This window comes from Aulonocara stuartgranti (genome assembly GCF_965226115.1).
Source record: "Aulonocara stuartgranti genome assembly, chromosome: 17".
NCBI classification, from domain to species: Eukaryota; Metazoa; Chordata; class Actinopteri; order Cichliformes; family Cichlidae; genus Aulonocara; species Aulonocara stuartgranti.
The window spans coordinates 40873599-40891689 of NC_138953.1; the positions used below are offsets into that span (position 1 = coordinate 40873599).

The window sequence follows — 18091 nt, forward strand, 5'->3', positions numbered from 1 at the left end:
GCAAATATTACGATAGTTCAGTAAAAATATTTTAAGTGGGGATAAAGGACCGGATTGGTTATAATGTAAGTACAACAACACAGAGTTGTAAAGATACTTGAAAAACTGATAATTTTTTAATTCTATATAAAACCTCTTTGTAAACGCTGTTCACCGAAGTCTGTTTACCAACATACGTAAAGATATTACACATAAAAAATACACGGAAACATTTGTTTTTGGCACAACACCGGCAGCCATCTCAAACATGGCGGCTTATTTGCTCAAACGACAGTGAACAACAACATGTCGGAGTAAATTCCGCCTAGCAACATGACGTTTGGAGTTTCCTATTGGTAGAATTATAGGCACGTGTCGTCTTGTCACGAGTTTGTGCTGCTTGTGTTTTTTATAAACGGGGCGCCATAACATGGTTTTGGTGGGCGGGGTTACAGACCCCCTTTTTGTTAGTTAGCATTAGCACTGCCTGGACGTCCCGGTGTCTGTTAGCTAACACTCCCGATGTGAACGGTTTCACTTTCGGTGTGGATCGTGACGCACTGTTGTCTTCTCTCTGTCGAGCGAATCTCCAACAGCGATATATCGAGTCGGTCTGTATGTGAAACAATGAAGACGTTTGTGTGTCTCGCCGTCGTCCTTCTGCTGGGACTCACAGGTCTTTCGGCAGTCAAGAACAGTAAGTGATCTCCGGTAACTGAACATGTTTGTGTTTCCGAAATGGCCCGATGTTATCAGGCGGAAGGCGCTCGGGCCCAGTGAAAGCAAAACGGCTTTAAAGGTAGTAAAGTGGAATCTCTGGGAAATGGCAAACAGTAACATACTTACAGTACTTACAGTATTAAACGACTGATAACTTGTACTTAAAGGCGCTGTAACGTTTTACGAGTACTACGAGTACTTCCTTGTTTGGCTGTTGTGCGTGACACACTGTGACGCAGATAATTGCCGTGTTTATATTTAATAAGTTGGTGGAATCTAAATGAATAATTATCATCTGGATTAAATTATTGTCTTTATTTCATCTGTAAGTGAGTGACTGTTTTTGTGTTTGCCAGTTTCACCCAAGGTTCAGGTGTACACCCGCTCCCCCGGACACTACGGGACCGCCAACACCCTCATCTGCCATGTCAGTGGATTCCATCCTCCTGAAATCACCATCGAGCTGCTCAGGAATGACAAAGAGATGCCAGGCTCTCAGCAGACCGACCTGGCCTTTGAAGAGAACTGGCACTACCACATGACCAAGCATGTGCCTTTCACCCCAACCAAGGAGGATGTGTTCACCTGCAGAGTAACTCATGGGGGGAAAAAGAACACATATATTTGGGGTATGAGTGTTTTTCACTGTGTCTGTGTGTACGTGTTGTTTCACAGGTCACAGTACGTGAGGTTAGAAAATATTTTGCTAAATCTTCTTAGTTCTGTATTTTAGTTTTGTACACACATATCATCTATATTTATATATTTATTTCTTATTTCAGATCATGTATTTTATTACATTGACTAACATTGTTTACAATAAACAAAACTATGGAATAAAAAACGGTTCAGAAACAGAACAATTACAGAACATAGAACATTGTGCAAGTTCCTAATACTCCATTCATCACTCATTCATATTAAAAGCATCATGAAAAGAAACACGTAGTCATTCAAACGCTCATTAACAAACAAGCCAATAAGAACAAATTTGTAGTCTCAGATGTTGTCCCCTTGTAAAAACACATTTTATATTTTCAGAGACGCTGAAATGTTTTTACAAATGCATCATGTTCATCAGTCAACACTTGCCTGCTTTAAAGACCTTATTGAAGTTTTAAGTTGAAATTGTTGGTGTTTGTAACAGGCGGGGAGTAACCGGCCAGATCACAGCTAGCATAAACATGTTTTGAATGTCTCGTTTCAGAGGCAGATATGTAAGTTCTACACGTGTCCAGCTCCAGGTATGTATGTGCTCATCAGTATTCATACTTCAATATAATGACATTACATTGTTGTGGTGGAGGAGTGTGGCTTGTGTCTCAGCTGCAGAGCTGTGTCTGACAGCAGGGAAGCTACAGTCAAATCATAGCAGTGTGTTTGCAACCGTGCCAGCCACCCTCCCCTGAATCCGCTGCAGCTGACCCACAAAGCACTGAGTGATAGACAATGTTTGTATTATGTTTGTGGTCCCCACAGGTCTGCTCAGCAGGATGGAGAAGATTGGAATATTTCTGGAATCTTGAAAATGTCTAAAGTAATGGATTTGATTATGCAACCGTTTGAGCTTCACAAAATGAAAACACTGCACTTCCACGGGCTCAGACAGCAGCCATCCTTCAGCTTCATTCGTTTCTGTGACACACAGCGCCACAGCAGCGTGCGTTAAACCACTCAATTTTGCGTCTGCTGTCAAAAGTGAACACGAAGTATCAACATCGACAGCAGGCGTCATGTTTGAAACGTGCCCAGCTTACTCCAGTCACGTAGCTGAAATGTTCCCTGAGGCCAAACCAAATGTATTTTCTGTGCCTTATTCTCTTAAAACAGCTGGAAGACAGAACAACCCATAACTACACTTTGCCTTTAACACATCCAGAACGTGTGAAGCACCTGATTTGAAGTTATCTCGAATGATGAGTTTTGGCATCTGCTGTGAAAGGTCTGGATGTGTGTTTCCTACTAGCTGTAGGAAACACACATCCAGGTGGTGTCCGTGGAAACGTGCAGAAGTTTTGAGGATTTGATTAGTTATGGATTTCTCTTCAGATAAATATTCCTTTAGGAATCTTGTGGTGATCTGAGTATCGACTTTATGGTGGTGGTGAAACTGAAGTGTTTGCATTGCTCTGATTTTTAAGGTAAATCTATACAGACTAAAGACTTTCATATTAATGTTGTAATAAGGTAATCTATGTATCCAATTTGAAAATGTTTATTTTACTAAAACATGCTTTGTGTTGAAATGACTCCAAACGTGACCGTTTGCTTGGTTTGTTTGTAACATTACAAGTTTATGAAGTTAACCAGATGGTTCCTGTTTGTTCTGGCATATTTTATGCAAAATAAAACTATATTGGTTTAATTCACATTGGAAGTCCAGCTGTGCACAGCGAGTTATTATAATAGTGATGTTAAACTGTGTCATGTGACCTGGCGTAGAAGAAGTCCTCCTCTCGCCGCCTCCACGTCACAGCTAAGAGAGGTTTAAGGTCCTAATATCCAACCTCATAATCTGCTAATATTTATTCGTAAGCAAAGATGAATCAAAATATAAGTTTTTTCACTGTATAAATGAGAAATCAATGAGTGAGAAAATGGGGTGAGAGTGATTCCACGTACTGTTAACAGGTGGAGCTGGTGGGTTCATGCATGGATGCTCATTTTTCTTCTTAATGGTTTAGCAGGGAAGGCAGCTGGATGAGTTCGGACTGAGCGAGTCCCCTCACCTGCATCGACTACACTCTGCATGCTTGCTGGGTCACACTCATAGTCAGGACTTTTTAACATCAGAGAGCCAAGTCCGACTTCCTGTGTGGGGTTGTGGCCCTGCAGGTGATACATTGTGTATGTTTGAAGCTTGAATTCTTCCGTACATGAGAAAGGTCGTTGTTTCTCACCACTAAACGGTTTGTATTTAATTCTCAATTCACTGGAGAATCCAGGAGAATTCCAAGAAGTGCATGAAAGTCTGATGCTTCGGTGTATTCACGGATCATTTAGTATATTTGGGGTAACGTATGTTTTCACGCTTTATTGACTTTTTGGTGTAAAAAGGAGACCGTGTAACATCTCCACAGAGGAATCTGGAAATGACACGTTTGGATCTAAATTCAGACAAATTCACCAAAACAATCGAGGTGCATTAAACTTTTTGATAGGCACCAAAGTTCTTTATATGATTTAACTACAAGAATAGAAACAGCTGTTCTTACTGACGGACCTCGTGTTTCCACCCACCCCACTGCCTCCACCAAAAGCAGCAGAGCACTGTGCATCTCCTCTCCACCTGTGACCTCATGATCCACCTGCAGGTAGGCGGAGTCTGGACTCTTCGGTAAACACGACGTTGCTCCATGTGTTCAGGTTGCAGGACAGATGGACACCAGCACATCAGTGTGAGGGGACTGCAGGGTCTGGCCTGAGCTACAGAAAACTCCAAACAATCAATAACATAATAAGCTGTTTGCCACTGGCAGAGAATATTTTATATATAAAGTTTATAATAATATAATACAGGGATTATTATAAAGTTTTTACTGGGCACAACCTGCATACTCAGCTCTGCTAACCACAAATATAGCTCTTTATTTCTGAATGATTGGTGCCACGAGGTTTACTGCCAGTCAGCGTTATTATAACAAAGAGCTGACCAAACAAAAATATCCTTACTTATTGTGTAAGGTTACATATATATACAATTAAATTACTGTGTCTAAATGATATTAAATCTAATTTATGAGTGTGAAGCGTCGTAGCAGAGCCCTGCGTGGGATTATTTCCTGCTGCATTTGCTGCACAAACCCACAGCAGGACTCTGCTTCATAGTTTTAGTGAACGGTGTTACTGCAGTAATGAATGCCCGAGGTTTTAAAAGCGCTCTGATGTGATTTATTGTATGTTTACTGTTACTTCTATCAACTTAATATGAACTGTTAGCTATCACACAGCAGCAGCTCTTATTCCAGGGGAATTTCTAATTTCCCCAATAACAAAAACATACTGTGTAGTATGGCAGAGCTGCAGTAACGGGTGTAATTGTAGGATGGGAATCAGAAATGTTCAGACATTTTTATGTTTACTTTTACTTCGTGATTATCAGGTAATTTAAGGTTTTTTAAGTTGTTCAGCGATCATTTAATAAGTGTTTAATAAGGAGTCTGAAGTACAATAAGGACAATCAATGTAGCTGATAATCAGACCACTTCCTTTGGTGGCTCTTTGTCCTGGATCATCCAGCCAGGCTTCACACTCTTCTCCCAGGAAGCTAAAATGCTTCTCAGCTCCACAACTTTCAGTGTTTTAAGCCCATCATTACACAGATGCTTCAGAAGAGGCACTACAGACTGGACACAGCCTTTTTTAAAGCTGTACTACATGTACACGAGTATTTGTCCCAAGCTATTTGATCGAGCTATTTTTAAGCTCTGTAAAAGAAATCCAAAAAGTTCTAAAAATTCGAGACTGAGGTTCAGTTCAATGCATACATCTAAGTGCTGGGCTCATATTACATAAACGTAAGTATGTAGTCCCATTACTTAAAGGCAATCATCATAGCTTGTAATTACCATTTCCTCTCGTCTGTGTTTCCTGATTCAGCTACAGTCCGTTCATGACGTCGCAGAGACTGTCCACAGTCTGTCAGTCTCTCTTTTGGGTGCAAATTTGGATGAAATTGGGACGATGTTCTCAGTTAAACTACTGGTGCTGATAGTCTAGAACTTTAAGTGTTCACATAATCTGTCCACATCGTCTCATATCTTTACCTCAGCAGCCGCTGTTCAGCTGTAAACAACAGGTGATATTCATGACCTCGGTCAGTAGGGCCCAGTTTATAAAGTCATTCCTCAGGACATGCAGACTGATGTCACTGTTGCTCAGTCAAGCACGACACATAACCTTATAAATAGGATGACAGAGAGGTTTATTTACTTTGTACATAAATGCTTTGTATTATCTTAACAACAGTGTCCTTTTTTAACAGACATAATTCTGTATGCATCAGGCTCCGCCCCCAGCTACCTTCAGTCTATTTTGGATGCTTCCCAGCGTAATGACTTAGTCACTACCAGACATTGACACACGTACTTAGTTATAGTCTGAAATATGTTTACAAATACCGGTAATAAAAGAATTAGTGCAAAAGGAGAATCAAAGCGTGTCAGCCATGTACATTTGATTTGTTTCAGTTTCACGGACATCAAACGGAAACGGTCGTTTGTCGCCGTTTCTTCAAAGATATGACTGGTTAGTTGGCAACTACAATCATACAGCCACAAAGATATCTGCAAAACAAATCATGAATACAAACAATGATATTAGAGTAAAAAATAAATAAACATCAATACTTCAGAAAAAATACATGCTTTTGTTTTGAACTACTCCAAGAAGAAATTCTTCCGGTTCAAAGGTGAGGAGAACCGGATCCATGTTTGTCGGTCTTTTGGGCTGAGGGCTGGCAGCATGTCGGCGATTGGGGTTCATTTCGGTTATACATCCGCTTGTGTGGCGATATTTAAGGTGAGTATCGCTTCATGAAACCTCGCATGTCGTCTTTGATGTGAACATTTACATGTCCTGAAGGATGGCGGTGCTCGATAAGCTGCTGGCAGAGTGAATATAAGTCAATGAATTGTTTCAGTTAGTTCAGTGGGTAAAATAAGGAGAGAGGATTGCATCCAGATTCTTCATCTCAGATTAATAACTAAGCATTTTAAACTGGGATACAGTTTGGTGCTCCGATAGGACATCGATGCCAAACACATGAGAAAACTGAGTGTCCAGTATTGTACTTGGACAACATCCACCTCTGACACCACCTTTAGAGTCCAGCTCCACCCCAACATGATTTAGAGATGACCTTAAACTCCTGGATGGCCTTCCCGAAGCCCCGCCCCCAACCTTATAGTGTGGACTGCAGGGTCCAAGTGATTTAAGTGAACTTCCAAGAAAAAGGGTCAAATATGCTTGCTAAGGAAACATGAACTAAATATTAGTGGAGTTTATAATGTTCATATTTCAGCTTTTGTGTACATAAAGTCACACAGCTGTGTCAGTGGATGGAGAGGCTGTCCTCTGAGCCCCTGAATGACTGACCTCCATCGCTCAGGGAGAGCCCCTCCACACTCACACAAAACCAACTTTTCGCCGCTTGTATCTGCAATCTAAGTTTTTGCTTTTTTAAAGAACCAGAAATAATAGTGTGAACAAAAAGATGAGATGAACAGATTCATGGCATTTCTCAACAACGATGCGCCATCTGGTGGCAGCATAACATTTAGGACACAACATTTGGGTATCAATAAATGTAAAAGAATTAAATTACATGACGAGTACTTCTGGACTAGTGACATCACTGCTGACGGCGAGTAATCGCGTACATCCCTGGTTGAAACTGTCACAGCTGCAAACATCATATTAAACTTTAGAAAGATTAACAATGCAGCGTCACTCAAGTTCACATGTGTGTAAAGGCAGACGAGTGAATACTGTGCAGTGTAAATCAGACTTGTGCTCCCAGCCTTTGCTTTTTAAAGTCATTAAAGATTACTTTGTCCACGATTCAGACTAAAGGCGCTGACAGGCTGACGCTTGGCCTGCATGCTTGTTACTGTAAAAACTACCCAACTACCCTTTTTTATACAACAGCCTTAACTTGTTACAAAGTGCACAAAGGAACACAGAAACTGCACCCAGGCCACTGCAGCCTTTCAGCATGTTGGGTCTTAAATCCAAGCAAGTTTTAGAAGTTTCACATTTTAGGAAACTTGAAAGCAAAAAAATGAAAACGTTGGAGTCTACCAGGCTTTTTGCAGCTGCGTCATTGCTGCCTTCCTGTAATGGCACATGTAGACGATACAAACTAAGTACCACAAACCTTAATTAGATATTACTTTGAGGAGGCTGAACAGCCTCTTGTCTCCTTTCATTTCACGATTACACAAAACCTTTCGTGACTCTGATTATTAAGGCTCAGTTCACATTTGTGCTGCATGTTAATTTGAGGTTTTTCAAGTAATTCAACAGTAAACCAGTTTAGGACAGTGATGTCTTTCCACTCCAGTCAAACAACAGTCTTATGGCATGTAGTCAAGGTTCCTTGGGCCAAGCTGAACTCCTTAAGGAGCCCTACGGGGACTGAAGTCTTCTCTGCTTTTTCACAAAGATCTGCAGCTTGGATTCATACATGAAATATATGTGGATAAGTGAGCCTGGAAATCAGCTGCTGATGCATCTGAATATCCAAGAGTTTTGAGCAAAGTATATATTTAAGTGTTTCTGAATGTATGCTGCGTGTTGTTTAGGATGGACGGGCTGATGTGGTGGCTAACGATGCAGGAGACAGAGTAACGCCAACTGTGGTGGGCTACAGAGACACTGAACAGGTACGACTTTGGCTTCACTTCTTGGGTTTGTGCCTGACCCATGCACTCAGTCTTTCCTGTTAGCACTAAGGCAAGGCAAGGCAAATTTATTTGTATAGCACAATTCAGCAACAAGGTGATTCAAAGTGCTTTACAGAGACATTAGAAACAAAAGCAAATAAAAAGCATGATTTAAAATTGATTAAAACAAGCAAACAAACTAAACACACACATTTCACACCTGTTCGCGCGATCTGAACCCTTATCGTAAGGGGAGCTACCAGTCCTTCTGTGGACGAGCTACTTTCTATTTTAAATTCCCTAAGCATCATATTGGCTTTGCACAATGTCTATATAGAAGAAATGTTGATGACCAATCAATGAAACATATTGCTAAAATATTTGCAGTGTTAAAAGTAACTGAGAAGTTCCTCTGTTATCACAGGTCACATGTTTCTGTGGTCATGGTCTTGTCATATCACCTTATAGTGTCTAGCATAGATCTGTCTAGCATAGATCTGTCTAGCATAGATCTGTCTGCTGTTTGGTCTGAGGAGCTTAGAAACAAAAGCATCTGGACTTCAAGTTGCTTGAAGACGTTTCACCTTTGCGTCTGTCCTTCTTATCCTCCCTCGCTGGTGTCTGATCTTCTTTTCTGTGCATCTTTGCTGATTTTATAAAAGCCCAATTAGGATAACCACTCCCTCAAATGTTCCCTCTAAGCCTGAAGGGAAAAAGAAGGAACACACATGTAAAGGAAGCACTCAAAACATGCGGCTATCCTAATTGGGCCCAATCACATCCTGGGCCATCTGACCTCAGGAAATCACATGATAAGGTGGGGCCAGGTTTCACAATGAGCTCACCCGAAACCCTGGCTGATTGTGACCCACACCCTTTACACACCTTGGCTCATGTGATTAGAGGATCATCAGGGGTCCTTTTGTCCCTCTGTGGGGGGGAAACTCCCACTGAGTTTAAATCTGGGACTCTCCACCATCTGACCTTAGAACTGAAGAAGCTTCTCGGATGAGAGGTGAAACGTCTTCAAGCAACTTAAAGAAGTCCAGACGCTTTTCTTTGCAAGCTCCTCAGACTACGATGACCTGGATGACTGAGAACCTTCACAGACACGTCTGCTGTTTGCTTTTTGGGTTTTGGAACTTGGAGAAGATGATTTTTTGCATTGAGGTGCAGAATTATTCGTACATTACTGACGGCTGCTTCCTGCACCTGTGAGATATCTACTGCAGCAGCCTTTTAACCTCTGACCTCTTCTGCAGATTGTAGGTATAGCAGCAAAACAGGGACGGGTCCGCAATGCTGCCAGCACAGTCATCAAAGTGAAACAAGTGCTCGGGAGAAGGTGACACAGCTGACGATGTTTTGTTTGCAAATGTGAAACCTACATCATATTATTGTAATTATTAATAACTCAAAGGAAAAAAGCAAGATTATGCAGCTCTAACATAGAAAATAATGATGATGATGATGATGCTTGTTCAGATTGATTGTATCATCACACGTGGACATCAGTCTGGTTTCTCCTCTGGGAAAAACAGTAACACTGTGGCAGGAACATGGAGGCTCCTGTACTCGCTGCTACATCCAGTCAGACACCTGAGACAGACCATCAGCTGTTACATATGAGAGGATGGCTTTGATCCATGTAGCAGTTGCTCAGTGAGCTCCAGTAGAAAGGAAACGATGTTTTTGAGACAGAAATGACAACATTTGTACTCATGCTGTGATAGTTGTAGCCTGAGTGAGGAAGGAACGAGTGTTGTTATTATTTATTATCCTCGACATCCTGTGGACAGCAACTCATAACTGTGTGTGTGTTGTTTCTTTCTCTCTGATTGAAAAGCTTTGATGACCCAGAGATACAAAGGCACAGAACGGAGACCAAATGTCAGGTAGGTTTCACCAACAACCCTCTGAAAGAGCCTGCAGACCAAACGCCAGGAGATCCACACAGTTTGGATCCTGGTGTTTTACAGATGGCAGGAGGCGGTGCTGAGCCAGCTCGTCTCATTCTCAACACTTCTTCTGTGCTCACAATTTTAAAACGTTGCCTCAGGTCTTGTTTGATTTAAAGCTGATGATCCATTAATGTTAAACAGCCCCGTGTCACACTTCTCCCTCCTGACTACATCCTTAGATCACAGCTCCATTTACTGACTCGTGTTGACAGGATCCCTCTGATGTTGGATTCAGTAGATAATGAGTGAATTGTTCTGCAGGGATTTACAGATAACTGCAGTTTGTTTTCTTATTTACATTTTACACATAATCCTAACTACACACTGGCATTACTTACACTGAGAAGCATTATAGCATTATATTATCATTATTCGTTTTTTTAGAAGCTGCCTTCAGCGGCACACATGCTGAGATTTAAACTTCCTGAAAATGCCAGTTTATGGTCTGTGAGAGAGTTTCTCTAGAACGATCTGTGATGACGGCACAAAAACACAGTTTGGTTTTTGGAGTCTGAGGATGTTTTGTGTGTTTAGGTTGTCAGCAGAGAAAACAAACCTTTTTATGAGATCACATCAGGACAGCAGCCAAAGTATGTTGCTCCAGAAGATGTCGCAAAGCTCATCTTCCAGAAAATGAAAGGTAAATCTGTTAGTGTGAAAATGTTCGTCATTATTTCCAAGGAGCCAAAGTTGCTGGTAGATTTATTATTTTTCATGTGGTCTTCAGTGATGGTCCTCCAAGCTTTCTGCAGCCTCGAGGGCCAGTGTCCTGCAGGTTTCAGAGCTCACCCTGGCTCAGCACACCTGATTAGTTCATTACCAGGCCTCTGGAGAACTTCAGGATATGTTGAGGAGGTCATTTAGCCATTTAGATCAGCTGTGTTGGATCAAGGACGTCTAAAACCTGCAGGACACCGGCCCTGGAGGCTTGGGGTTCCCCACCCCTGCTGTTGGCAAAGTCTTACTGTTATCGCACAACACCGCCCCGAGGCGACAAAAAACGCTTCATATAAGCTTCATACAAACACGTTTTTGTTTTTACAGTTTATATATTTTGACATATTATTTCTGGGGCAACATTGTCAGCTTCTCACAGCGTGTGGTCCTGATAATGTGTCAGAAATTTCCCACCATCAAATCGTCCTCATTGGACATCTGATACTTTTGAAAACTCTCTAATCGACTGACATCAGTTAAGTTTGCATGTCCTGGGCGTGTTAAAGTGTGAGAGCATCTGTCCAACAGCTGAACCGCGTCATGCAACAGAACGATGCACGGCTATTACACAGTGACTGAAAGTGGACTGAGCAGTGCTGTAATAATGTCCTGGTGTTTGTCATGTGGGCTTGTTTCACTTCAGAAGGATGAGATTTTGTAATGTCCTGATACGTAAAGCCTCAGAAATGAATTGTGGGTATTCAGTTTTCTGTAAAGTAATCACCCGACTGATTATGGCTGTTTCCACAGAAACGGCTCAGTCGGCTCTGGGAGGCTCGGATGTAAGTGACGCTGTCATTACTGTTCCCTCAGAGTTTGCACATGCTCAGAAGCGTGCTCTTAGGTAGGTGCATCTTTTTTATGTCACTTTGAAAATATGCATCTGTTTCAGTTTTTAATCGTCACCTCTGTTTCCTTCAGGAACGCGGCTGAAGCTGCAGGGTTCAATGTCCTGAGGCTAATCCACGAGCCTGCTGCTGCTTTGCTGGCCTATGACATCGGACAGGAGTCGCCGTCAGGGAAGAGGTGTGTTTTAGGAAAGGAACACCTCAGATTTCATTATGGTCACTGGTTTCAAACTGACGTGGTCGGCGTGTACCCGAGCCTACATGAACTCTCCTGAATCTAAGGAGGATGGGACTGCCGTTACTTCTACCACCTGATCCAACTGGTAGAATCAGCCTAACATTAGTTTGGGCTCCTTTGTAAGCTGTGTTGGCGAGCAGGGATCGACGCTCCTGCTGATCCGACTTACGGCGCAGATGTGAATGTTGTTTGGAAAAAACTTTATCCAACAACATGTTTAAAAAGCTGGAGCATCTAAAATCCTTGTGGGAGTTCTGCTCGACCTCTTCCACTGATACCTGCTCGACTCCACTCGAGTAGGTATCAGTACCACGATGTCCAGGGGTCGTTATAGCAACCCAGTCCAAAGTCCAGTGATGTCATTTGTATGCAAACACAACAAACAGCGGAGGACACGTTAGGCGTGGTCTCATGAAGGAGACGCTTTCATTACTCAGTGACGCCACTGACTAGCCAATCGGTGGTAGGCTGTCTGCTGATGTCACATTTTTAGATCGGCTCTGATTGCTGGGAACCTCGAAACGAAAAAACTACCGGGTACTACGGCCAAGTGGAAACCCCCCAGAACCCCACCCACAGCCAGCAGAAGTAGTGCGTGCGTCAGCTACCAGCAGACAGAGCAGTCACCGTTTGAATGAATTTTCCATCTTCTTGTCCTTTAGCGATGCGTCCTGTCTCCACAGTCACGTCCTCGTCTACAAGCTCGGTGGGACGTCCCTGAGTGTGACAGTGCTGCAGGTCAATGGAGGAATGTTCCTGTGTCGCAGCGCTCACACTGACCACAGCATCGGAGGAGAGGCTTTCACTCAGGCCTTAGCGCAGCACCTCGCCTCAGAATTCAAACGGTACCAACCGAACATCAGAGTCTGAACGATTTACTGAGAAGGACCAAAGCAACAGACGAACATCTTAAAGATTTTTCTGTATGTTTGAGTCCGTGTAGCTGTCCTCACTGTGTGTGTGTGTGTGTGTGTGTGTGTGTGTGTGTGTGTGTTGTACAGCACGTTTAAGCACGATGTGAGCTCTAATCCTCGGGCTATGTTGAAGCTGATGAATGGTGCAGAGATGGCTAAGCACTCCCTGTCCTCGCTGGGTTCAGCCAACTGCTTCGTTGACTCCCTTCATGATGGTATCGACTTCGAGTGCAGCGTCTCGAGGTGAGCTGTTGTGTCGACGCACAGATTGTAAGAATCTGAATATTATCGTTGGCTGAGCCTGAGCTGAAGCTGGACGTGGAACGAAACATTTGAGATAAACGTTTGAAAGCATAAAGCTAACGAATAAGAACTAAATGAAATCAATTGAGCAGCAGAATTAAGGGAAAAGTCGTTTGTTAAATGACTTTTCCAAACACACATTATCAGGATTCTGATAACTGAGATGTTTTGTCCTTCGTGACGACCTCTGTGCGTTATTTCTTTCAGAGCTCGATTTGAGCTGCTCTGCTCTTCACTCTTCAACAAAAGCATCCAGCCAATCAAAGCCGTCCTCGAGGAGGCGGGTCTTACACCTCACAACATTAGCAAGGTACGGCGTGCAGGTCTTTACTGATGCACGAGTGATGGCATAGCTGTGTGTTAAATAGAAAAGCCGCTCCTCGATCGCTGCCATGTGTTGCAGGTGGTTCTTTGCGGCGGCTCGGCCAGAATTCCTCGTCTGCAGCAGATGATCCGTGAAATGTTTCCGGATGTGGAGCTTCTCAACGCGGCACCTCCTGACGAGGTCATCGCTGTGGGCGCAGCCCTGGAGGCGGGCCTGCTGGTCGGCAGAGATGGCCTTACCCCAGAGGAAGACTCTGTCACAGTGGATGTGTCTTCCATTGACGTACTAGTAAAAGTACTCAGACCTCAGATAAACATCTTATGTTGCACATGGTCTTTCTTGCATGCACATGAACATAAATGTTTCAGCTCTGCAGAGCTAGTCTTTGTACACTACTTATGTATTTGTACATAATATCATTCGTTAATACTGTAATCGATTTCTAACGGCTTCTGTCTGACCTTTGTGGTGTGTTGGAGGAGATGGATGAGTCTGGAGCTGAGATGTTCACGGTTCTCCTTCCTGTGGGCACACCCCTCCCTGCCCACAGACATCACATCCTCAGGGGGGACGGAAAACTGTCCTCGCTGTGTTTGGAGATTTACCAGCGATTCATCACAGAGCAGCCGGAGAAGCTGTCCAAGGTAAGCACAAACAGACTTCCTGCTTCCTGTCTGCCTGCTGGTGCAAGTCACAGTTTACGAACTGCTTTAGAAAAACGTCACAACAAGCTGGGAACCATGTTGGCCAAAAGTCCGGTGACGTCATTTGTTTGCGACACAAACACAACAGTGGAGGACATGAAGGTGAAAGCATGCTTGTTAAGCTGATGTTAAGCATCTGCACCTTGTTGCCGAGCTGGACAGAGACGTCCTGCAGCAGTTTCTGAGGTTCATCTGAACATGTTTCTCCTCTGATGATATGAGAGAGAGAAAAACTAAAGTCTAAGCAGAGACTTCGTCCTCTCCGTGGCCTCGTGCTCCTCTCAGCACTGATGGTGAAGTGTCTCCTAGAACAGATACCCCGTGTTGTCACTTACCTGGACAAGACCAGGTGCACTATGGGAAGCAAGCCAGAGTTGATGATTTGGCCAATGTTCTCCTGGGAAATCTTGGGTCCATGTGGATGTTACTTTGGCACATAGTACCTCAGCATTCTCTCAGACCACATACACCCTTTCAGGGAAATGTTTTCTCTGAGGTGTTCCTGAGTTTTAGGCTTGGCCTCTAAATTCCTCAGATCGCCTCGGGGGAGAGGTCTGGTTTCTCTGCTTAGGCTGCTGCCCCTGTGATCCAGGATGGATAAGCCAGAGAAAATCATCATTATTATTAGAATCACTGTCAGGTTCCTGCTTATGTTTGTGTCTGTGTCACAGATTGTTTTTAGAGACCTGCAGCCCACAGAGGAGAGTCACAGCATTGACACTGTGGTGACCATGAAAAGGTATTTCCTTCCTGGGTAACATCAAGAGTCACGTGATGATGATGATGATGATGATGTTGTTGCAAACATGTATATGTTTCTTCTTTATGTTGCAGCGATGGCTCCATTCATCTTTCCTGTGTAGAACAGGGCACTGGAAGGTCAGAGGTCGTCACCATAGCAGCTGCATCGTGACGTGTTTTCCAAAAAACAAACGAAGCATGGTCTCAGTGCGATGTTATTTTCTGTTTTTTACCCAATAAACGTATTAAACGTGCGTGTTTCTGACTCTTTGTTCAAACGGACTGCAGCACGTTTGTCGTCACGTTTGTTCTCTGCTGTAGTTTAACAGCAAACATTTGTAAGCACAGCTAAGACTGAATACTTATGTCAGTTATGATCATCTATAGAGAGTATGTACCTGTATGGTTCATAATGAAAATTGCAAGTCGATGTATCCAAGTTGTACAAAGTGTAAATGTTTAAGTGTGTGTTTATAACACACACGACAAATGCCTGACAGTATCCGCTCAGAAAGCCCGCAGCCTGATGCTGGACTCGAACTCAGGACCTTCTTGCCGCTGTGCTGCCAGGAGTTGTTGTCGTGTCGAACGGTTAAACAGTCTTGGTCCCAATCTCTGGACCACAGCACAGGATGAGCACACGCACGTGTTTCGTTCAGCTTCCTGTAGTTGAAACTTAGATCAGCGTACAGATTACTGCTGTTCGCAGACTCGTTAATATGATTTCTGCTTTCCACAGTTTGTGAAGCAGACAGGTGAGGTGAAAGGTCATGAAGTGTCCTTCTACAAACAGCCAGGGCTTAAAGTGGTCCTCAACAGACCAGTGCACCGACACACCGAGGCTCTCAGCAGGGAGACGAACTATAATTCATCTTTCATCCTTATCCCGCTGAAAACACAACGTCCACACAAACAGGAGGATCTTCCTCTGAGTTCCTGAGCATCCATCGAGATCTTCATCAAATATCAAACTGCTGGAAAGCTTCCACGCTGACAGCATCACAGCTGCTGCACATCAATGATGCAAATTTCCTGCTCCACCAAATCCCTCGGGTGGAGCTGCCTAACCTGTTTTGACTGCACTGCCATAAGGTCAGGATTTCTCTCATTGTTTAAGGGTTTATCGAGCTCTTTGTTTGTTTCTTTTTCTCCGCCTGTCCTGTTTGGCTCTTTTGCCATCAGAATTATTGTCTAAAGGCAAAGAACCAACGGATTTACTTTACCAACTGGGCCATCCCAGCCTTGCCGTATTGGTCTATTTGATTCACCTTTTATTGTTTACTTCATTTAATTTTCACTTGCTACACAGACTTGACTGGGAGAAGAAACGGGAGAAAGAAAAACAGGGACGGGGATAAAGGGCAAAAACCAACAAAACCAACAGACAAAAACACATCTATCAATCACCTGGATCACCTGCTGAGAAAGAAAAGAGAGAAAACAAGCAAAAAAAGAGCAACATAATAAACATGATCGCAATAATCTATGTGAATATGACAGTAAATATTAAACATTATTGTGCAGCACATAAGATCAACAGAACACAGTGTGCTTTGAGGTAGGAGCCAAAAAGGGTGTAGTTTGTGGGTGTGATCACCCGTGTGTACACCTGTGAGCATGGACGCGCTTGTTTTTTGTTTTTTTAAAAGGTTCCTTCATGTAATGATCTGCTAGAGGGTGTGGGGGGGCCACAGCCCCGTCCTCCAGGGCATGAAGCAGGTGTGGAGGAGATCAAAACTCCAGACATCCAGAGGCCCCCAGAACACAAGAGACCAAGGAAGACCAACAGAGGGGCAGCCGCACCACTGTCCCAGTAAGAGCTGAGGAGAGTCCCAGATGAGGGCTCACTCAGCAGCCGCGGAGCAGAAGTCAGGGGGAGTTGCAGTGACGCGCCCGTGAGCTCCGCCGGCCCCCAGCTGCGCCTGAGTGACCGAGCCCCAGGCTGAGAGGCCGGGGGCACCCCACCTCCGAAGTGGCCCGAGCGAGCCCCAGGCTCCAGGCCCCGATAAGCGGCCGCCAAGGAGTGAGCCGGTGTGTACCTGGACGCCCATCCCCACACACAAAGAACCACCAACGCACCGATGTCTGAGGGAGTCCACCACTGGCAGGGGGAGTGGTGGTAGGGGGAGATAGGCCTCCAAACCTTGTTTCTTTGCTTGATTCCTAGAAACTTGGTCAGCTCCTTTTGTGTCATTTCTTTGTTTTGAGCTGTTACAGTGTATATTATTAAAAACAGTTTTATTACAGTGTTATTTGTAAATCAGGGTGGAAAATAAGTATTTGGTCACCTCAAACAAGGAAAATCTCTGGCTCTCACAGACCTGTAACGTCTTCTGTAAGAAGCTTTTCTGTCCCCCACTCGTTACCTGTATGAATGGCACCTGTTTGAACTCATCATCTGTATAAAAGACACCTGTCCACAGCCTCAAACAGTCAGACTCCAAACTCCGCCATGGCCAAGACCAAAGAGCTTTGGAAGGACACCAGGAAAAGTATTGTAGACCTGCACCAGACTGGGAAGAGTGAATCTACAATAGGCAAGCAGCTTGGTGTGAAAAAATCAACTGTGGGAGCAATCATCAGAAAATGGAAGACATACAAGACCACTGATAATCTCCCTCGATCTGGGGCTCCACGCAAGATCTCATCCCGTGGGGTCAAAATGATCATGAGAACGGTGAGCAAAGATCCCAGAACCACACGGGGGGACCTGGTGAATGACCTGCAGAGAGCTGGGACCAAAGTAACAAAGGTCACCATCAGTAACACACTACAACGGCAGGGAATCAAATCCCGCAGTGCCAGACGTGTTCCGCTGCTGAAGCCAGTGCATGTCCAGGCCCGTCTGAAGTTTGCCAGAGAGCACATGGATGATACAGCAGAGGATTGGGAGAATGTCATGTGGTCAGATGAAACCAAAGTAGAACTTTTTGGTATAAACTCAACTCGTCGTGTTTGGAGGAAGAAGAATACTGAGTTGCATCCCAAGAACACCATACCTACTGTGAAGCATGGGGGTGGAAACATCATGCTATGGGGCTGTTTTTCTGCCAAGGGGACAGGACGACTGATCCGTGTTAAGGACAGAATGAATGGGGCCATGTATCGTGAGATTTTGAGCCAAAACCTCCTTCCATCAGTGAGAACTTTGAAGATGAAACGAGGCTGGGTCTTCCAACATGACAATGATCCAAAACACACCGCCCGGGCAACAAAGGAGTGGCTCCGTAAGAAGCATTTGAAAGTCCTGGAGTGG

The 18091-nt window shown here is 43.9% G+C and overlaps 2 protein-coding genes and 1 long non-coding RNA gene across 5 annotated transcripts; 2 read left to right on the forward strand and 1 right to left on the reverse strand.

The window, feature by feature from the left end:
* Positions 1 to 450: 450 nt before the first annotated feature.
* LOC309692161 (beta-2-microglobulin-like) lies at positions 451 to 3068 on the forward strand. The gene is made up of 4 exons (XM_082510407.1): positions 451 to 676; positions 1056 to 1328; positions 1907 to 1943; positions 2179 to 3068. The coding sequence occupies exons 1-3, from the start codon at positions 607 to 609 to the stop codon at positions 1918 to 1920; spliced, it is 357 nt and encodes a 118-aa protein (XP_082366533.1). The 5' UTR covers positions 451 to 606; the 3' UTR covers positions 1921 to 1943; positions 2179 to 3068.
* On the reverse strand, positions 2217 to 5523 carry LOC309692168. Of its 3 annotated transcripts, XR_014272235.1 has the most exons (3): positions 5268 to 5523; positions 3923 to 4135; positions 2217 to 3528 (listed from the first exon to the last, which is right to left on the reverse strand). It is a non-coding gene; the product is annotated as an uncharacterized lncRNA (long non-coding RNA). The 3 variants fall into 3 exon arrangements; XR_014272234.1 differs by having other exon boundaries at positions 2217 to 4125; XR_014272236.1 differs by having other exon boundaries at positions 2217 to 4135.
* A 572-nt stretch (positions 5524 to 6095) lies between these two features.
* Positions 6096 to 15089, forward strand: hspa14 (heat shock protein 14). Its single transcript, XM_082510383.1, has 14 exons — positions 6096 to 6219; positions 8004 to 8084; positions 9347 to 9429; positions 9931 to 9979; positions 10580 to 10685; positions 11513 to 11606; positions 11684 to 11788; positions 12532 to 12693; positions 12850 to 13005; positions 13273 to 13375; positions 13469 to 13684; positions 13870 to 14034; positions 14766 to 14833; positions 14929 to 15089. The coding sequence occupies exons 1-14, from the start codon at positions 6163 to 6165 to the stop codon at positions 15005 to 15007; spliced, it is 1524 nt and encodes a 507-aa protein (XP_082366509.1). The 5' UTR covers positions 6096 to 6162; the 3' UTR covers positions 15008 to 15089.
* Positions 15090 to 18091: the final 3002 nt, after the last annotated feature.